This window comes from Balaenoptera physalus, assembly GCF_965194825.1.
Source record: "Balaenoptera physalus genome assembly, chromosome: 6".
Classification (NCBI taxonomy): domain Eukaryota; kingdom Metazoa; phylum Chordata; class Mammalia; order Artiodactyla; family Balaenopteridae; genus Balaenoptera; species Balaenoptera physalus.
Window position 1 is genome coordinate 93,739,395 of NC_138885.1, and position 22,814 is coordinate 93,762,208.

Consider the following 22,814-nt stretch of genomic DNA (forward strand, 5'->3'; position numbering starts at 1 on the left):
TATATATTTTTTAATATTTATTTATTTATTTTTGGCTGCGTCAGGTCTTAGTTGCAGCACGTGGGATCTTCTCTTGTGGTGCGCGGGCTTCTCTCTAGTTGTGGCACACCAGCTCTCTAGTTTTGGTGCACGGGTTCCAGAACGCGTGGGCTCTGTAGTTGTGACATGCAGGCTTAGTTGCACCACGGCATGTGAGATCTTAGTTCCCTACCAGGGATTGAACCCGCATCCCCTGCATTGGAAGGTGAATTCTCCACCACTGGACCACTAGGGAAGTACCTCTGTTATATTTTTAATGTCATTAGCCTTATTAGTACCTTCTCTCTCTTCTTCTTGATTAGTGTTTCTTAAAGTCTTTAGCAGTGTGGGTCCAATCAGGAGAGATGAAGCACACAATTATTTAAATAGGGAAAGTTTAATATAAAGAATTACTAACTACAGCAGGGGATTTGGAGTAATGAGAGATTAGCTAGTCAGAAGTAAAGATAACTCTAAAGAACACAGGACTAGCTGGTAAAAGGAGCAGTCACCAACTCTGGGGCTGAGACAGAGCACCCAAGGAAGACCCCATGCTCCCAGGACTGAGATCCAGACTCTGCTGGAGGGGGCACAGCTGTGGATGGCAATCTTGAAATCAGATTCTTCACCTTCCTTGGAGTTTGTTCTTGCTATCTGTTGTGGATTATTGTTGTTCGCTTGTTTAGTCTTTTCTAAACTGTTTTTGTAAAGTCTGTGTTCTTTGTCGTGTGTGGCCACTGAAGCATCTGTTCTGTTCACTTAATGGTCAGCTGGTGTTCTGACAGATTTTACCTTAAACACTTGAAGCTGACAAAAGAAAAATTTAAAAAACTCTCCCAGTGTTTGCAGATTGGCTTTGTGTTGGAGTCCTCCTTTAACACTTATCCAGGCTTTTTACAGCTCTGCTTTAGTTCTCACTTCCTGCTTGTATGGAGCCAGAAGACCCCAGAGGTGAAAGCCTAGTCTTCTCAGACCTTTTCTGAGCATGTATCCTGGTCTTGGGCATGTGCATGACTTTCTTAATTCCCTGGTATATGCAGAAGCTTTTAAAAGCTCTCATTCCCACATTTATCTCTTCTCCCAACCCCTTTCTTCTCTGGCTTCTTGGTCTTTTTATTGCTTGTCCCAGCTGTTGCAGCCAATACGTGCACCTTTAAATGTTTTCAGCAGAAGCCACCTAGGAACCTGTCCTAGCTCTGGAAATGCCCAGAGTTGGGCCAAACAAGGGCAGCCTTTGCACCAGTCCTTGATGGGAGTTGGCAGACAGGTTGAGACCCACAGCCACAATTTTTTGACAAAAATGTCTGTATCGCTTCCTAGCAGTTTGCACCAGGAGTATGGGCTGCTGTTCTCTTAGCTGCTGCCTTTCTGGGATATGGGAATTATAGGCAGGCTGTTTAAAATGCCACAGTGCTTTCTTACCACAAAGGAACGGCTTCTTTCTTCATCAAGGCTTCCCCTGGTTGTTGTAAGTCTTTGACTGTATTCCAGAGTTTTTCAGAAGTTGATTTTGACAGTTTCTGCCAGCTCATTACTTGCTTTTGGGGAGGGTTAGAGTCTTGGGATTCCCTGTCCTCCATTTTCAGTGACCATTTTGATGACCAGTGGTGATGGTGCTTTTAATAGAGCTCTGTTTTCTGCAATGTTGCTGACTTTCGGCTACTGTTGAGCTGGGGAGAGAAGGAAAATGAAATAACCTTAAGTTAAAACACTGAAGACCCCACTTCTTACCGAGGTTCAGTTGTTCCTGTTGAATAGACACTTCTCAGTGGATACTGGGTTTTGGTTAATTGCCAAAGTGCTGAAATGGTTGATGTTAGTTGTTTAGTTGTTTTGCACGTATTTTCACTGTTTTAGAGGGAGAGTGAGATCACCAAAGTCCTCACTCCACCATTGTGGAAGTCAGTCTGTCTTCTGGAACATTTTGAAAGAGAATTGTAATGGGAAATATTATATAGATATGATAAATTTTCAAAATTATGTTAGTGGCATATGTGTAGATAAGTGAAGTCCTTTACACTGTGACAAAACTTTCATGTAGTTGATATGGGAAAGTAACTCAAATTTGAGTTCCTAACATGAAAGGGGCTTTATATATTTTATTTCACAAAACCCTCACTGTGTTGTGTGCTGTAAGTACAATTATCCCTATCACAGCAACCGTGAAAAGTGGGAGATGTCATGCTTGTTTAACTGTTGAGACACCTGAACCTTGTAAAAGTCAAGCAAATTGCTCAAAGTCACATTACTTCTAAGTGACAGAGCCAGAAGTAAACCCAAGGTTTTTCTGATTCCAAAGCTTTTTTTTTTTTTTAAAGTATTTGTTTATTTATTTATTTATGGCTGTGTTGGGTCTTCGTTTCTGTGCGAGGGCTTTCTCTAGTTGTGGCAAGCGGGGGCCACTCTTCATCGCGGTGCGCAGGCCTCTCACTATTGCGGCCTCTCTTGTTGCGGAGCACAGGCTCCGGACGCGCAGGCTCAGTAATTGTGGCTCACGGGCCCAGCTGCTCCGCGGCACATGGGATCTTCCCAGACCAGGGCTTGAACCCGTGTCCCCTGCATTGGCAGGCAGATTCTCAACCACTGCGCCACCAGGGAAGCCCTCCAAAGCTTTTGATCTTTTTATTACACATTGTTTTATTTATTTATTTATTTATTTATTTATTGGCTGAGTTGGGTCTTCATTGCTGCATGTGGGCTTTCTCTAGTTGCGGCAAGTGGGGGCTACCCTTCGTTGCAGTGCGCAGGCTTCTCATTGTGGTGGCTTCTCTTGTTGTGGAGCATGGTCTCTAGGTGCGCAGGCTTCAGTAGTTGTGGAGCGTGGGCTCAGTAGTTGTGTCACGTGGGCTTAGTTGCACTGCAGCATGTGGGATCTTCCCGGACCAGGGCTTGAACCCGTGTCCCCTGCATTGGCAGGTGGATTCTTAATCACTGTGCCACCAGGGAAGTCCCTACACATTGTTTTTTATTCCACAAGTGATTTGATAAATATTCATTGGATGAAGGAATGACAAAGGGACTCTGAGAGGTTTCTGTCACTGAAGCATGTCTAGGACTTTGACATATTCATATATTTATTGATTGTTTACTATATCACAGCCAGTCTGTGGGGAACCTTTACCATTTTTAATTAGATACTAAGACTTTAATATCTTAATTTCCTTTAGGTTTAAGGTTTTCCCAGCCTTTGAACATTTAACTTATATTTTCTGTTTTCATTGTTGTGTTTGTTTTGTTTTCCAAATCAGCCCTTTGACAGAATCTGAACCTAAACTATTAGGGATGTAATTATTTGTGGAGCCAGTGTTAGCCTGACAGGTCAGTAAACACCTGAATGTTTGCTTTGATTAAGGAGTTGAACTGTATACTCTGTGAAATGAGTCTACTTGATGGATTTTTCTAAGATTTAGTAGGAGGAAATAGTAAATCATTGTGGTTTTCTGTTTTCTTTCAGCTTTCAGAAGAATTATTGGATAAATGGCTCTCCTACCCAGAGTCCCAACATGTCCCTCTCTGCCAGCATATGCTTGGCTTTGCGATGAAGTCTGTTACGCAGATGGTAATGGGTAGTACATTTGAAGATGAACAAGAAGTCATTCGCTTCCAGAAGAATCATGGCACAGTAAGTCTAGGGCCAAATTTAAAATTACTCTTTCATCAAATTGGATAGTTGAATAATGTAGACTTTGCCTCTTAAGAAGAAGGTTTAAGATCCTATAGTACAGAATTTCCTTGTTTGGGGCTAAAAACAACAATGCAAGAAGGTTAATTGTTGCCTGTTTTAAAAATTTAAGAATTACTTTTTTAAGCAGTTACTTTTTAAAAATTTATGTGTATTATTTATTTATTTTTGGCTGCACTGGGTCTTCGTTGCGGTGCGCGGGCTTCTCCTTGTGGTGGCTCCTCTTGTTCTCTTGTTGAGCACGGGCTTTAGGCACGCGGGCTTCAGTAGTTGTGGCGCACAGGCTTAGTTGCTCCGTGGCATGTGGGATCTTCCTGGACCAGGGATCGAACCCATGTCCCCTGCATTGGCAGGCAGATTCTCGACCACTGCACCACCAGGGAGTCCCTAAGCAGTTACTTTCTGAAATTTAAAAAAAATGAATGACTAAAAAAATTTTCTTTTAATGTGTAGCAAGTATGTCGGGAGTTCCCTGGTGGCCTAGCGGTTAGGATTTCGGGCTTTCACTGCCGTGGCCCAGGTTTAATCCCTGGTTGGGGAACTGAGATCCTGCAAGCCACGTGGCGTGGCAAAAAATCCAAAACCAAGTATGTTATAAAATAATACTAATTTCTAGAATAAAGAGAAAAACCGTACTTAATAGAGACTACGTCCTATATAGAAAGAAATTAAAGTTGATGGAGCATTAAAATACTAACGAAATGAATATGATTTGAAGAAAGGCTAATCCAGTTGAAAACAGGTTTACTGTTTGCCTTTTCTGAACTCACATATGGACTTTATTATTCTCTATTTTAATCAGTCTCAGTATTATATTACTTTATTTGTTTCAAATCATACTTAAGTCATTTACTTCACTGCATTTTGGATCTCTGAGAAATCCCTTATTTTCTTCAAATCTATAAAAACAGGTTAAATAATCAATATAATGTGTGTAAAACAAAATCACTAGGAACTGTGGCTTAACACTCTGTCACTGTTTAATATTATCCTTTTTCCCTTTAAAATGGTTTTATTACTTGTGTTTCATGATTGAAAAATATAAATTTCTTAGAAAACGTTCACATGTTCAGGAGCATAAAAATAAAAGTGGAAAAATCACTCTAATTCCCCTTCCTAGAGTAAACTACTCAGGTTACCCAGCTAAAACAAATCGGCTAAGGAATTCCTAAAATGTTTTCATATTTTAACGAAGAATCAATTTTTGACTCACTTGTTGATATCTGATTTTTTTCATGTTGATGAGACAGCAATTTTGAAAAGGGACCTCCACTATTATTTCCAGAATTTTATTCCAAGCAGCTGATACCTATTCCTATTCTGGGTATTTTTATTCTGGCATTTTCTTTACCTTTCTTTCCTTAGAATTTCAAAGTAGAAATAATAATTTCAAACCTATAGAAAAGTTGCAGCTAGTACTAGGAACTCCCATAATATCCTTCACCCAGGTTCACCAGTTGTTTACATTTTGCCCCATTTACTTTTGTCATTCATTCTCTGTCTATCTATCTATCCATCCATCCATACATGCATCCATCCATCCATTCCTCCTCTCCTTACCCAAACCATTTGAGAGTAAAGTAGACATTTTGCTTCTTTCCCCCTAAATACTTCAGTCTGTATATCCTAAAAACAAGGATATTCTCTCATATAGCAACAACATAGTTGTCAAACTTGGGAAATTTAGCATTCATACCATACTTTTATCCAGAGCCCATATTCAGATTTCTTTACTTTTAGTGGTCAAACCTCTTTAATGTGAAACAGTTTCTCAGCTTTTCTTTGTTTCTTGACCTTGACATTTTTTTTTTAAGTACACGATAATTATTTTGTAGACTGTCTCTCATTTGGGTTTGACTAGATTCAAATTACATATTTTTGGGTGTGACTAGATTCAACTTATATATTTTTTGGCAACAATCTGGTATTTTCTTAACATTACTGGAAGTTGTCAAAGGAAAGTTTTCAGACCATAAACATGACTTAAAATCCTGCCTTAAATGATCTTTAATGTCTGAAACACCCCGGGGCTGCTGTTGTCCAGCCGTGCCACCAGGAGCACTAACCAGGTTGTGAATGCAGAGGCAGTGACAGCTGCACCATGACTGTTGCTTGGCTGACAGCACTTGGGAGATGTCGTCAGTCATAAGATGCATACCGATTTCACAGGTGTTAACATGTGAAAAATGTTCACCTCATACCCAATTGCATACTGTTTCTGAACTGCCCTCCAAAAACATTGTCCCAGTTATTTTCCCACCAACATTAGCGTGCTCTTTCCTTGTGCTTTTTTTTTTTTTTTTTTTTTTAAAGGAACCATTTTGAGATATGTCAGAGCACACGGTTCTTTTTTTTTTTTTTTAAATTTTATTTATTTATGGCTGTGTTGGGTCTTCGTTTCTGTGTGAGGGCTTTCTCTAGTTGTGGCAAGTGGGGGCCACTCTTCATCGCGGTGCGCGGGCCTCTCACTATCGCGGCCTCTCTTGCTGCGGAGCACAGGCTCCAGACGCGCAGGTTCAGTAATTGTGGCTCACGGGCCCAGTTGCTCCGTGGCATGTGGGATCTTCCCAGACCAGGGCTCGAACCCGTGTCCCCTGCATTGGCAGGCAGATTCTCAACCACTGCGCCACTAGGGAAGCCCCTTTCCTTGTGCTTTTGACATTTAGAGTTATGCGTCTTTTAAATATTTGCCTATCTTGTAAGTAAAAAATGATTTTTTATGATTAAAATTTATAATTCTTTTATTGTTTGTGAGGTTAAACATTGTTTAATATTTTTGCTGAACAACTTGTGTTTCGTCTTTTATGGGGTGCTGTCTCATGTCCTTTACCCATATTTCTATTAATGTGTTTCTTTTTCTTACTAATCTGTAAGAGCTTTTTATTTTTATCTCAATTTTCATTTGCTTTTACTTTTATTTATAGTGCTTTTTAATTTTTATTTATTTATTTTCTTTTTCAAAGATTTTTTTTGATGTGGACCATTTTAAAAGTCTTTACTGAATTTGTTACAATATTGCTTCTGTTTTATGTTTTGGTTTTTTGGCTGCGAGGCATGTGGGATCTTAGCTCCCTGACCAGGGATCAAACCTGCACTCTCTGCATTGGAAGTCAAAGTCTTAACCACTGGACCACCAGGGAAGTCCCCTATAGTGCTTTTTTAAAAAGACTTCTTTTTTAAGCAGTTTTAGGTTTACAGTAAAATTGAGAGGATGGTATAGAGATTTCGCATATACCCCCTGTTTCCACACATGCATAGTCTCCCCCATTATCAATATCATTCACTAGAATGGTGCATTTTTTTGCCAAGGATGAACCTACATTGGACACATAATAATCACCCAGAGTCCACAGATTATGTAAGGGTTCACACTTGATGGTGTACATTCAGTGGCTTTGGACAAATGTATAGTGGCATATATCCATCATTATAAATTGTCCCCCCCAGTCTCAGCAACCACTGATCTTTTTCTTGTATCCATAATTTTGCCTTTTCCAGAATATTGTATGACATTGGAATAATACAGCATATACCCTTAGATTGGCTTCTTTCACTTAGCAATATGTATTAATATTTAAACTTCCTCCATGTCTTTTCTTTTTGTTCTTTTTTTTTTTTTTTTTTAATTTATTTATTTATTTGGCTGTGCTGGGTCTTAGCTGTGGCACATGGGATCTTCGTTGTGCCATGTGGGATCTTTCGTTGCGGAGCGCGGGCTCTTTGTTGTGGTATGCGGGCTCAGTAGTTGTGGTGCATGGGCTCTAGAGCGCCTGGGCTCAGTAGTTGGGGCGTGCGGTCTTAGTTGCCCTGCGGCATGTGGGAGCTTAGTTCCCCGATGAGGAATTGAACCCATGTCCCTTGCGTTGGAAGGCAGATTCTTAAGCACTGGACCACAAGGGAGTTCCCCCTCCATGTCTTTTCATGGCTTGGTAGTTCATTTCTTTTAGCTGGATAGTATTCCATTGTGTGTACCACAGTTTATTCATTCACCTGCTAAAGGGCCTCTTGGTTGCTTACTAGTTTTGGCAATTATGAATAAAGCTGCCATAAATATCTTGTGGAGGTTTTTGTATCAACATAAATTTCCAGCTTCTTTGGGTAAATACCAAGGAGTATGATTGCTGGATCATATTCAAAGAGTATTTTTTGTTTTGTAAGAAACTGTGTTTGAGGATTCCATGGATATATCCTCTAGATCACACCTTCTTTCCTAAGCCAAAACCAGTGTACTATCAGTAATAAGCCTGTCAAAGGCATTCTTCATTTCTGTTACAGTGTTTTTGATCTCTAGTTTTTTGTTGTTGTTGTTGTTCTTTCTTAGGATTTTTATCTCTCTGCTTACATTGCCTACCTGTTCTTGCATGCTGTCTACTTTATCCTTTACTTAAGGATCATATAGAGCCCTTAGCCTATTATCCTTTAGAGCCTTTAGCAATTAATCATAGTTGTTTTAAATTCCTGATCTGATAATTCCAAGATTCCTGCCATTCTGATGCTTGGTTTGTTTCTTCAAATTGTGTTTTTTGCCTTTTGGTATGCCTCGTAACTTTTTCTTGATAGCCAGACATGATGTACTGTGTAAAAGAAACTGGTGTATATAGGCCTTTAGCAGTGCGGTGGTGAGGTGTGGGGAAAGGGGAAGCATTCCATAATCCTGTGATTAGGTCTGTCTTTTAGTGAGCCTATGCATCTGGACTGTGAACTTCACAAGTGTTTCTCTGTTTTTTTCTCCCCCCTCAGGTGGGAAAGGATGGCTGGAATAGGCTGGAGTTCGGTACTTCCCTTCTCCCACGTGAAAGACTAGACCTGACTGGGATTGAATATCCCTTTCCCAGCTCCGTTAATACCCCAGAAGGTTGGACTCTGGCTAATGAGTTCCCTCTGAGGGCAGGCCTTGTTAAGAAGAGCAGAGTGCTCTGGCTTGTTTTAAATGGGCTCCTTTTTCAGTCCCCCTGCTGGAAGCCTAAGGGGATTTTTCTCTTATATTTACTGTGGGAACCTGGTCACGCTCCCGTAGGTAAATCTCACTTGGGGGGGCCTGTGTCTGGGTCTCCTGGAGTTTTTCACTGTCAGAGTTGTCATACTGAATCTCCAGCCAGCCATTTGTCAATTACAGTTCAGGTTTTCCTACCCCAGCACTGGTTCCTGAGGTAGTTTCCACTTGTATGTCTGTTCCAGGAAAGTGTGACTCCCTGTTTTCACCTGTCTCTCCAGTCTTGGGGGCCTCAGTTTGCCCTGGGTCCTCTTCTGTCTCAGAGATCCAAGAAGACTTGTTGATTTCTGTCTGTTCAGCTTTTTGCTCTCAGGGTGGAGTAGCTAAATGCATTCAACTTCTTCATCGTGAATTTTTGCCCTGTGCTCTGTGTTGTGCTTAGCAACTTCTTTCTCACTTTAAGGGTATTCCTACATTTTTACAGTACTTTTTTTTTTTTTAAAAAGATTCTATACTTTAAGTCATCATTTATTTATTTATTTTTGTTTGTGTTGGGTCTTTGTTGCTGTGTGTGGGTTTTCTGTAGTTGGGGCGAGTGGGGGCTACTCTTGGTTGCGGTGCGCGGGCTTCTCATTACAGTGGCTTCTCTTGTGGAGCACAGGCTCTAGGCGCATGGGCTTCAGTAGTTGTGGCACGCGGGCTTCAGTAGTTGTGGCTCACGGGCTCTAGAGCGCAGGCTCAGTAGTTGTGGCGCACGGGCTTAGTTGGTCCGTGGTATGTGGGATCTTCCCGGACCAGGGCTCGAACCCGTGTCTCCTGCATTAGCAGGCGGATTCTTAATCACTGTGCTGCCAGGGAAGCCCTACAGTACTTTTAATAGTTTAATCTTTTACATTTAAATAATCTGAAAGGCATATCTTTGTAAGATAAGACTTGAGGACTGTTTATTAATAATTTTAAAAATATTTAGCATTGATTAATAAGTGTTTTGTCCTTTCCCAGGTTCTTTCAGAACTTTTGAATTATAAACAATTTTTTTTAAGGGCTAATTATCCAATTTTGAAATAATTGGAAGCCTGTTCTGTTGTTTACCCTCTCTAAACCTTAGACTAATCTTTAACCTTTTTCTGGATTTCAGCCAAAGCTTATCAGTATTGCAGGTGAAGTAAAAGTTTGGAATTCCCGATGAACTTTACTTATCCACTGGTGCCATTATAATAAAAAATTGAGAATTGACTCTACTGCAATGTTCTTTTCCTCCCTGTGCATATACTTCTTTGAAAGGAAGGGAACTTTTGACTTTCTAATTATAATTAGTTTGGAAGTACTTTGAATGAAATTATTAAAATATATTTGTGCCCTATCCTTAAAGACTATGGAGTAAATGATTATGCAGCCCACTTGAAAGGGAGAGTTTAATTAACAGTTCTGTTGGTGAGACAGAGGTTCTCCAGCTGTTAGCTTAGATTGCTTGATATTATTTGGAAGATTTACATATTAGGTAATAGATATGTTTTCCTATTTTCAGGTTTGGTCGGAGATTGGAAAAGGCTTTCTAGATGGATCACTTGATAAAAGTACAACTCGGAAAAAACAATATGAAGATGGTAAGTTTTACCACTATTAATTTTTAGTAAGGACTAAGGGAAATGTGCCCTAATTTTAATAGGGCTATGTCTGATTCATGAACTTATAGGTCATGTATATTTTCTTCCTTTATGTTTTTTTCCTACATTTCCTATTATGAAAGTTTTTCTTAAAAGAGAGGAAAAAGCAGTGAATTAGTAAATGAACTCTAGCACTCACTGCGGAATGAGGGTGCTGGAGAGCTGGTATAGCCTACAGGATTAATGGAAAGTGTCAGGGTACAATCCTGGGATAGTAATTTAGAAATACATGTTAAGAGTCATAAATAATGAGTGAAATTATCTAAAATAAGGAAATATTCATGAATTTTTTTTGTAGTGCTATTTCTACAAGTAGAAAACCAAAAAAACCTAAATATCCAACAATATAGGAATTTCTAAGGAAATAATATCAACATGATAAATCTGTAAGAAATGTAGCAACATAAAAAAATTCTTGGCCGTTATAACATTGAGTAAAGATATTTTCAAAACTATTTAACGTTGGTTACAACTTTATAAAATCTACACAGAAAAATAGCAATTTTAGTTTAAGATGGCCCCCCAACGTGTGCTCCCCCTTTTTTCTTTTGTATTATATTTTCTGTCAGTAATTTAATGATTGTAATCCTTTAATACCTTTATTCTGAGCTGCTGCAATTTCTGTTTTGGAAGTAAGCAGGGTAAATTAAAATGCATAGGCTGCATTGGAATAATGGATTATTTTTCATGGATAATAGTATTGCTTCCCAAGATTCTCTTCCTTTATTCTTTCAACAAATATTTATTGAGGCCTCTATGTGCTAGGCACTATTCTATGTATGTATAGGAGACAAAAAATCCCTGTCCTCGTGAGGCTTACCATTCTGGTGATTCCTTCAGTGTCCAGTGTAAGTCTAGAAAAGCCAATTTAATGGACACGTTTTCTGCTATCTGCTAGTTTACCATTTTGACTATCTTGATGGATGCATTTGGATTAATTACCCCTAATAAAAAATGTATTTTACAAATATTGGTTTTAATTAATATAAAAAGAAAATTAATAATTTATATTCTTTGATTCTAAATAAAAGTAGATTGTCTAGTATGATACGCTCCTTGAACTGTAACATGGGCATAGATCAAATTTGAGCTTTTATTGAAAATGATTATGTTTTGGTATTTATATGAGTGGGAACTCATGGCTGGGTCACTTCTTCTTCTGTTTAAGTGAGTAATTCTCAGCTTGGTCTGTACATTAGAATCACTTTGGGAACTTAGGACAAAACAAAAAATATTGAAGATCAGGCCCCACCCTAAATCAGTTTATTCAGAATATGGGATAGAGGTGCTTTGGATGTCAGATTTTTTTTTTTTTTTTTTTTATAAAAGCTCTCCAGATTATCCTCATGTACTTGTAGGATTGAGAATGTACAGCAGTAGTTCCCAAACTTTGCTACACGTTGCATCTTTTAAACTTTTTTGAAGCTTGGCTTTCGCTCCTAAACATTCAGATTTAATTGGTATGAGGTGTGGTTTATATTTTATGATTTTTTTAAAAAAAGCTTCCTAGGTGATTGTAATGTAAGCAATGTTTGGGAACCATTGCAGTACAGTGTTAACAATTTCTCATTTTAATCACTAACATGTATTAGACTCCTTCAATTCTGTAAATAATGAAGATCTAGAATATCCTGGTATATTTTTCGTCCTGGGGAGATGTCAGTGAACAAAACAAACAAAAATTCCTCTCCTTGTGGCACCGCATTCTAGTGGGAAGAGGCAGATGAGAATCTGAATAAGTAAACTGAATAGTGTGCTAAAAGATGAAAGTTGCTATGGAGAAAATTAAATCAGGAAGGGGGATAGGAAGTGCTAGGGGTGGGGAGGTTATTAGGAAAGGCCTCACCAAGATTAGGTGACTTGAGCAAACACTTGCAAGAGATAAGGAAACCAGTCCATGCAGATCATGTGTAAATCCACAACAAGTAGTTGCAAAATCCTTGAGGTAGGATTCTTCCTGATATATTTGAGGTACATCAGGGAGCTGTATGCCTGGAGTGAAATGAGTCAGAAGAAAAATAGAAGGAAATGAGACCAGAAAGATTGGGGGGATGGAACAGATTTTGTCTGGCTTAGGTATGACTAGGTTGCTACTATGAGATAGGAAGAAGCCACTGGAAGATTTTGAGCAGAATTATGAATCTGAGTTATATTTTTAAAGGATCACTCTGGCTGCTGTCATAAAGGGGCTCAGAGCAGAAGCAGGGAGACTAATTAGGGGGCTGCTGCAATGGACCAGGCAAGAAAAATAATGTGGCTTGGACTAGGTGGTGGGTAGCAGAAAATATAAAATTTTTTAAAAAAGAGTAAGAGAGATTAATTCTGTATTTTGAAGATTAGAGCCACCAACATTGACTGCCAGATTAGATATGGGGTATAAGAGAGAAGGAGACACCAGAGTTTTAGGCCTGAGTAACTGGAAAATGAAATTAATAGGAAATAAGATGGGGCAGACTGTAGAAAGATCCAGTTTTGAGGCGAAAGATCACGACTTCAGTTTTGGATATGTTTATGTTTAGTATGCTTCAGACGTCAAAGTGGATATGTTGAGTTGATTGTCAGATATATGAAACTGAAGTTCAGGGGAAAGAGATCCTAAACGGAAATATAAATTTGGAAGTGTTCAGTACATAGATTGTATTTGAAGCTTTGAGAATGGTGATCACCAAGGTAATGAATATAAATAGAAAAAGAGGAGAGGCCCAAGAAAAGAGATCCCTGACCTTGGGCATTCCATCATTAAGAAATCTGAGATGTGAGAAGGAATGGACAAAGGATACTGAGAATGAGCTGGCAGTAAAGTGGGAGGAAAGTGTGGAGTCCAGGAGAGTGTGGAATCCTAGGAGCCAAATGAAAAAGTGCTTCCTACAGAGTAAGTGACCAGTATCAGATGCTATGATAGGTCAAGTAAGATGGGGCCTGAGAAATCTGTGGATAGTTTTCTTGATAGTTGGATTAATCTTCCAAGTGTCAGAAAGTTACCTTTCTGATTATTTCACATCTGTTTCAGTCTGTAAATGAGTGATGCCTGATTTGGGAGGACAATGGAGTTAAGAGGACAGAATTTAGAAGGAAGGTGAATAATACCAGGGGAGGGATAGATGTGTAAAAGGCCTCTAAGGGGCTAGCATTGTTCTATTTCTCGACCTGGGTGTTTGCTTTACAGTTGTTCGTTAAATTGTGCGTGTATGTTTTATGCACTTTTTGGTGTATGTGTTAAATTTAGCAAAAAGAAGAAAAGTAAGTAGCTGAGTTTAAACATAAGTTAGCTTTTAAAGCATTATTGGTTACTACTTTTAACTTTGAAAGTTTTATTCTGCACATAGGAACATTGTAGAGATACAGAAAAATGTTCAATCCTCACAAATGCTTATATCCTAAAATCTTTTTTTGTTTTTCTTCTCTAAGCCCTTATGCAACTGGAATCTATTTTAAAGAAAATCATAAAAGAACGAAAAGGAAGGAACTTCAGTGAACATATTTTCATTGACTCCTTAGTACAGGGGGACCTTAATGACCAACAGGTGATGTAATTGTTAAATGTTTATCAAACAAAAGATAATCAGACATGTATAGAGTGTGCTTTTTATCCACTTTAACCCAGACGCCCTCCTAGAATTCAGTGGCTTTTTTCTTTTTTATTGTACATCATCCATAAATAGTATTTAGTATTTAGTCTCCTGTTATTTAGTTCTTTGAAGCAGCTATATAGTATTCAATATTTGAGTAAGCAAATATCGACCCAAAGTTCTCTGACTGTAAAAGAGGAGGACTTGCATAAGCCTGTATTGACTAAGCTGCTCTGCCTACATGACCAGGTGTGGCAGCTTGGCTTGTTCCCAGTGTGTGTCTGTCACCCCAGCACACCACTGGGATATTGTGTGTTTGTGGTGTTGTCAGGCAGAGGACAGGAGTGGAGCTGTTACTGCCACACCTACCTGTTCAGTGTGGGACCCTTCTGCCCTGCTCTATGCATGCAAGTCCTCGTAGACAAAAGCGGCTTTCTGGGTGTGTGTGGGTGCAGGAATTATATCAGGCTCCAGGACAGTGGCAGGCTCTTCACTGTTCCTGAGTCTTCGTTGCTGCTCTAGGCCAAGCTAGAATGATAGCAGTGAGCCAGTTTGTTTGATGTATCATGAGCCAGTAATATTACTGGGTAAGTGTTCACTGTATCAAAAATGCATTGCAGTGTTTCGGTTGGTTTTTTCATTATATAGATTTTCTTTAAGTGAAAACCTTGTAAAGAAATAACATGTTTTCCCTTTCCTTAACTCCCATTTTGTACTCTAGGTGATTTTACTAGGGCCTAATATAGGCCACCTTACATTTCACACTTTCTAAACTTAGTTTTGTTTCCTAGATCCTAGAAGACAGTATGATATTTTCTCTGGCCAGTTGCATAATAACTGCAAAATGTAAGTATAAATTGATTTGTTTTTGAGATAGGTTATAAAATATACAAGGATAAAGCTATTCTAAAATAAAGGAAACACTGTTTGCAAGACCTCTTTATAACTTAGGTTATAAAATATACAAGAATAAAGCTATTCTAAAATAAAGGAAACACTGTTTGCAAGACCTCTTTATAACTTCCCTTCGTTCTTCTTTTCCTATTCTTGTTTGAAAGGCTTGATTCACACAGGCACCTTTTTTTTTTTTTTTTTTTTTTAAACCCCAGATGCTCTGTGCCACCTCTGAACATTGCCATAAATTTCTTGACACAGTTTATGGATTGTGAATTCTAGTTAGTTCCTTTAAAATGAACTGCTATTGACACCTTTCCAGCCAGAGCTGTGAGCTTTTCAATTTCCTGCTGTGGCTTTTCACTTTGACTTCAATCTAGGCTGCTATTATTAAGATCTACCAACAGAGGATATAGTCCACAGAAATCATGATTTAAAAAGAACTCTTCTCTTGGTGGAATTGAAGGTGATTATTATTTAAAATTCTAAAATGGGTGATATATTTCTAGTTTCCTTACTGGTTTTTAGTTTATCAGACTACCATTTGTTCATACAGTATTTGTAAAAATTTGTATATCCATAAAAATCCATAAAAATATACTGACATAAAATGCTAAAGGAGGTATTAAAACATCAGTTTAAAATCTAAAGAATTTATGTTAACTTGAAGGATTTCATTCACAACTCTCTCTGTTTAAGAAAATTTTAAAAAGGATGAGTATAAATGTAAATTTCCTGTATTTCTTCTTTGTAAAATTTTTGATATCTAGACATGTCCAGATATTATAGATTAAATGGAATTTAGGTAAGCATGTGTCAAAAATAATGTATCAAACCTTTTAAATACTTGTTTAAAAATTTATTACATTAAAATATATCTTTGCTGAAGACATTCAAAAAATCTGAATCAATTGTACTCTGGATACCATAAAAAGTGATCATTTCCAAGGTTGATTTAATATTTTAATCTTTTTTGAAGTTTTTAGGGGGAATTTTCAGAGTATTGCTGTTTCTTTGCATGTGGGTTGGTTATTTTTTAAGGCACCTCTGAAATTTTGAGAGTTAAGATCGGCAGGAAGCCTTAATTAAAGTCCCTCCTCTGCGACTTAGCAAGTCTTAGCCTAGAGCAAGATACTGAACTCTGCATTTCTTCCCTTTTCTAAAATAAGGGTGACCTCCAAGGTATCTTTCAACTATAAAATGGTGTCTTGATTCAATATTATAATTAAAGAACATTAAGTGGCTTAAAGTCCCATTTTAAAGCTATCCCCCTGTTATACTCTTTAATAGAGTTGTACAAAAGAACCAATGTTTGAGGTTATTAAGCTTATACAGTTAAATTAATTTTAAGTGATAATCTAGTCAATCAGTGTATATGAGTGCCTACTGTATGCAAATCCTTGTGCTAAATCTTTCAATATTGTATATTACTACATATTGTTGTAAAATTGCATACATGTACATATTGTACACTGCGTAAGTTTTCATATCATTTGTGAAATAGAAATTCTGCAGTTCACTCAAAAGCCATAATAAAGAAACATATGTTGGAAAAAGTTAAGGTCCGCTACTCCTATGCCTTTTACGAACTCTGGATGTGAGTAAATTATCAAAATAATTGAGCATGAGGTAGCTGTTGATTTTATTGATAATAATATTTAGTGCAGAAAGTGAATTATGTATTTTCCAGGCATTGGAATTGGATAATAAGTGACTTAGGCAAACATTTAAAAAAATTAACTTTGAGATAAATTTAAGCCAGCCCTTTAGCTCAGGAAAGAGATAATTAATAAGCAGAAGTAGGAATTATTAAATGCATTTTAAGAAGTACTTGACATAGAAAAAGTAGAGCTGTACATAGAGTCATATCAAGCATAATCTAGGGAAAGAGATGTTATGTGTCTGGATGGTTCCCTTTGAACAGTTGTAATCCCAGTGGATTCCTAAAGGGAATATAACTACTCTGTTTCCTCTGTTTTATGTTCATCATGTAATTAATTTTCTTACCTTTTGATTTCCCCAGTGATTATAATCCATAGCCATTTTAAGCAAAAGTAAGCCATAAGCTAGTGATCTTCCAATGTTGGTGTTCATCAAAATAATTGTGGTATGTGTTAGAAATATAGATCCCTGGACCACACCCTAAACCTACTGAGTCAGGATCTGTGGATGGTGGGGTTGTGCCATCAGCCACCTCCCAGAAGAGTTTTGAGAACCACTGTCCTAAGCAATAATCAGTCTCAGTTCTTGAACCAGTGTATCTACCTTTACAAGTAAAAATTTAGAGTAATGATTTGTAAGTAAATCTCCTGCTACTTTGATTTGTATGAATCATTTAATTAAGGCTCCTGAGGAAATTGATGAATCAATTTTTTGATTTTACAAGGTCGATTGAACCAAACAGTTCATCACAGTTATCAACATTTAACACTTCCCCAGATGTGAAGTTTATTTATTATCATTACTATTTTACCTAAGGTAAAATGTATTAAGTGCCTTTGATTACTTGCCAGTTTTAAGAAAGAAATCTAGATTTCACTATCTCTTTTTGGGAATATTCTGTAAATATTCATGTTCTGTTCAGTGAAGTACAAATCTTGTGAACAATCTTGTTTTATCTTTTGGTAGCATTTATGTATCTTCTGTATCAGAAAAAAAGGAAAATACCAAAAAATAAAAAATTTGTTTCTTATTCTGCACCCAAACTGTGAATTAGCTGCTTTCATTGTTATTAATATAAATTTTCGCTTAGTGTGCACCTGGGCAGTCTGTTTTTTAACCACCTATGAAGAAGTTCAGAAAAAACTATGTGAAGAGATAGACCAAGTTTTTGGGAAGGGACCTGTAACTCCAGAGAAAATTGAGGAGCTCAGGTAAGAACACAATAAAAGGAAAGAGGAGATCATTAAAGGGTAAATTTGAATTGGTTTATCTAATTTAAAGCTAATGCTAATATCTAGGAAAGCTATATATTTTTACAGGACTTAAAGTATTTACTTACAGATTTTAATGGATAACTTAACTTGCTTTTTAAAATCTTAAGGTAGTTTTGGGAAACCTTTACATGAGCCTGTATAAAATAGTATCAGTGATATCTAATAAGTGGAACATCCACACCTTGTTGGTACAAATGCAGAATGGTACAGTTCTGTTAGAAAACAGTGTGGCAGGATCTTATGAAGTTAAACATACCATATGACTCAACAGTTCTCCTAGGCATTTACCTGATAGAAATGAAAACATATGTCCACACAGAGACCTGTATGCAAACATTTATAGTAATACTATTTATAATAGCAAAAACTGGAAGTAGTCCAACAATGTTCATCAACTGGTGAATAGATAAATTGTGTTATATCCATGCAAGGAAATGTTACCAAGTAATGAAAAGTAACACAATATCAGTACACACAACAACACGGTTAAATCTCTTTATGCTAAGTAAAAAAAAAATCAAACACAAAAACTGCCTACAATACGTTTCATTTAGGTGAAATTCTAGAAAAAGCAAAACTATTGTGATAGAAAGATCAGTGGTTGTCTGGGGCCAGAAATGGGGAGGGGATCAATTACAGAGGAGCATGAGGAAAGTTTTTTAGGGTGAGAGAAATGCTCTATATCTTTCTTGTGGTTGTGTTCACACAATTATATACAATTACTAAAATTCATCAAACTGTACAGGTAAAATAGATACTTTTTTTATATGTAAGTGATACCTTAATTAAAAAGATTTTAAAAAATAGCAGCTGTGACTTCTTAGGGGGTTGGAAGTCTGAGACTGGGTAGCAAGCAACCTTACCTTGGATCATCTTTCAACTATAGAAAAGAAGATAGGGATACAGCCATTGGAAAGAACTCGAAGCTATGGGTTTCACAGGGAGACTTTTGTTACCAATTCTTTAAAATGTAGGAAGCTTTATTTATTACAATTTTAAAAGTAATACATACTTGTTTTTTTTAATTAAGTTATTTATTTTTTATTTTTTAACATCTTTATTGGAGTATAATTGCTTTACAATGGTGTGTTAGTTTCTGCTTTATAACAAAGTGAATCAGCTATACATATACATATTTCCCCATATCTCTTCCCTCTTACATCTCCCTCCCTCCCACATACTTGTTTTTTGAAGTTTTTATAATACAGAAGTGGAAGGTGAATGTCCTTTGTAAAACAGATAATAATTGTTAACTATCTGTATTGTTTTTCTAGACTTTTTCTATGCATATATATGTATGTATTTAATGCAAAAAAATTAAAACCATTTAAAAATACAAAACATGTAACTTCTGTAAATTCCATTTTTTCTCTAAATGTGCTGTGGACAGCGTTTCTATACGTAGTAACTCCACATCCAATCAGTGACTAAGCTCTGTTGATTTTACTTTCCAAACAACATTTAGTTGGAAGTTTAGTTTTAGTTCTTTCCATTGTCCCCACTGCCTAGAGCACCATCAACTTGTCTGGGATATTTCAACAGCCTTGGATTTGCTTCCCTCCTATGCATTCTCCAGATTGCTGTTGGAGCCTGTGACTGTATGCTGTAATCGCTTCAGCTACTTTAAAAATGCACATAACCTGTGACCAATCCCAAACCAACAATCTCTGGGCATCAGAAATTTTCAGAAGCTTCTCAGGTGATTCTAATCTGTAGCCAAAGTTGAGAATCACTGTGGTAGTCATCTTTCTATATCTGGGGAGTCATATCTGATCAGACTCCCCGACGTAACATCCTTCAGTGACTTCTGGTTGCCCTAACTCACCAGCTTAGCTTATAAGGCATTTCAGGAGCTAGGCCTTGCATTCCTCTCCCACCTTATCTCATTACTTGTGTCTCTTCATACCCTTGGATTCAGCTGTGCTGAAATTCTTTTGTTTCTTCAAATGTAAAGCACTCTTTTTTATCTTCTGGCTTTTGTTGAGATTTTCTCTTCCTGTCTCCTCTAGCTAACTCCAGTTTTTTCTGCAGGTCTCAGCCTAAGTGTTTATTTCTCTGCAAAGTCCTTTCTCTAGTTAGGTGCTCTTGCCATGTGTTCCCTAACATCCTGAACTTCCTTTATCATAACAGTTACTGTGCCCTTTTTTTTTTTTTTACTTCTTTTACTTATCTTTATGGCCACAGAGGAAATAGAGGTTAAAGAGAGGCTGGAGAGAACTATTACAAAATTCCAATTAATATCATCAGATAATTTGCAAGCTATTGCATTCACTGAAACCAGAACAGATGTCAATAAAAAGAACAATCAGAGAAATTTCTGGAATGGAGTAGCTCCACTAGTAATTTCAAAGCCTTCCTGACTGTAGCACCCTAAATAAGAAGCCGTGTTTCTAGGAATACACTCAACTGGTTGTGCAGAACAGCCATGGTAAACTAAGCTGAGGAGATCTGACATTGACTTCTTTGCCATCCATCTTTTTAATCAACTCTATTGAAGTATAATTTACATATGATAAACTACATTTATTTTATACTGTGCCTTTTTTTTTTTTGTATTTACGTTTTTAATATACTGTGCCTTTTTAATTGTTCATTCTTGATGTCCCTTCCTCCGTCCCTTCCCCTGCCAAGTAGACTTTGAAATTCTTTGAGGGTATCTGTCTTGTTCACTGTTGTAGCTCAATATCTAATGCAGTGCTCCTAATGTAGTAGGTACCCAAAAAATATTTGTTCAAAGAGGAAAGGATGTTTCCTCTTGTTTTTGTTGCTTTTAGAAATTACAAAAATCAGCATTCCTATGCTTAAATCTTTGCTGATATTTCTGATTATTTCTATTAATAAGGTTCAACTGGCATTTACTGTGGATCCAACTCGTTATTTTTAATGGATGCATAGTATTGCATTGTGTGAGATTATTATTTAAGAGTATATGCAATAGTGTAGTGTTTACGATTAGGGGCTATGGAGTAACAGACTTGGGTTTGAATCCTACCAATACCACTTACCTGCTGTGCACTCTTAAACAATTGCCTCATTTTTAAAATCTGTAAAATTAAAAAATAATAGCATCCATGAGTTTCTTATAAGGATTAAATGAGATACTGCATAGAAAGTATTTAACAGAACTGTCTCATAGCAAGATTTCAATACATTTTAGCTTTTATTCTCATTGGGAGGCACACTTCATGTTTTCATATATATTGCCAAGTTATCCTTCAGAAAGGTTGTACCAATTTATACTTCCACCAACTGAATATGAATGTCCTTTTCCTTATTTTTTTTTTTTAAAGATTTGATGAAAGTTCATAATAATGCAATTGACAAGGAAATTTAGTTATTTCTGAGATATACATTTTAAAGTAATAACTAGAATTATGACTTATAACATTATACCAGAACCTTTTCCTTATTTTTTGTTAGTGTTTGTCTGTGACAGTACTCTTGTTCATCTTTGCTAATCTGGCAGGTAAAAAAAATTTGCTTTGATTGGCAATCTTTCCATTGTTAATGAGGTTGAGTATCATTTCTTAGGTTTCCAGGCCATTAGCATTTTTTCTTTTTTTTTGTGGATTGCTTTTTTATATTTTCTGTCCATATTTCTATTGGGGTGTTTGATCATTTTAATTATGAATTTTTAAAGAGCTTTGATGCATTAAGGATATATTTACTGTAAATATTTTTCCTACTTAGCTTTTAATTTTACTTATGATGATTGCAAGTATGAAAAAAATCCTTCCATAGTCATATCATTCAATATTTGTGTTTTTCTTTATGGTATCCTTCATTGTTTCAGTATTTTTATAATTTTTAAGTAGAAACGTCTTTTATTAAAATTTTTATTAAATCCTTTATTAAAAATAAAAGACGTTTCTACTCAAAAATTTTAAAAATATTGTTTCAAGTTTTCTTCTGGTACTTTTAAAGTTGTTTTTATTTGTTTAAATCCTTACTCACCTGGACTTTATATACCTCTAATATATAATGTATTTTAAGCAAATAAGAATTATGATATGACTATTTCAAGTTAGGAAGGTTATGAAAATTGTTGAATGACACTTTAAAATGTATATACATTTCAAACTGCCTCTCCCAAAATAAAGATCTTCAAAAAAAATTTTTTTTAAACAGGTATTGTCGGCAAGTGCTTTGTGAAACTGTTCGGACTGCCAGACTGACCCCAGTTTCTGCCCGGCTTCAAGATATTGAAGGAAAGATTGACAAATTTATCATTCCTAGGGAGGTAGGAAACATTTGGTGTACTTAACCCATTCAGTTATTCTTTTCAACTCTGTTAGTGTGTGTTTTTAAATTTTATTGTTTAAAGTGTCCAATATAAGTTACCTATTGTTAAATCAAAGACAAATGTTTTAAATGACAAAATAATATGTGCTTATTTTAAAGTTCAAACAATATAAAAGAAAGGCTCCTTTCTCCACAGGTTCTACTGTGAATAGTTTAGTGTTTATTTTGTAGATCTTTTTCTGTATATGTGTATTACTCTGTGTGTGTATATACATGTATACGTATGTATTTTAAAAACCAAATTCATATGTGAAAGAGTACTCTTTATATATTGTACTTTAATTTTCTTCTTTTATTGAGTGTACCATGGCAATTGATACAACTGGCACTTACTATGGATCCAACTCATTATTTTTAATGGATGCATGGTATTGTATTGTATGAATGTACCATAATTTATTTAAGCAGTCCCCATTGATGGAAATTTAGATTGACATTAATTTTTTTCATTATTACAAACTGTATACTTGTACTGGTATTGGGAGAGCCTTAGAAAAGGAGTTTTGGGGCCAAACAGCACATGTGTGTAAAACTTAAATTGCCCTCTAAAAGGCAATTTATACTTTGAGCAACAGTTTATGAGAATGCTTTTCCTCTCCATATTCTTACCACATCTGGATTTATGAATCTTATATGAAAAATTGTCTCTTAATTTGCTTTCCCCTGATCATTGGAGAGACTGAACAGCTTTTCATATATATATTAACAGTTTGTATTTCCTTTAACTTCTTTCTAATGAGTTTATATGTCTTTTTGTATATTATACATATTAATTCTGTCACTTATATGGCACATTTTTTTTCCTGTATGTTA

General features: G+C 36.5%; 1 protein-coding gene across 1 annotated transcript in view; it reads left to right on the top strand.

The window, feature by feature from the left end:
* CYP20A1 (cytochrome P450 family 20 subfamily A member 1) overlaps positions 1-22,814 on the top strand; it is a 62,919-nt gene that overhangs the window by 24,024 nt on the left and 16,081 nt on the right. The window contains 6 exon segments of the mRNA XM_082467251.1: positions 3,473-3,640; positions 10,162-10,240; positions 13,709-13,824; positions 14,661-14,715; positions 17,516-17,636; positions 21,828-21,939. Of these exon segments, the coding sequence (XP_082323377.1) occupies positions 3,473-3,640; positions 10,162-10,240; positions 13,709-13,824; positions 14,661-14,715; positions 17,516-17,636; positions 21,828-21,939 (651 nt within the window).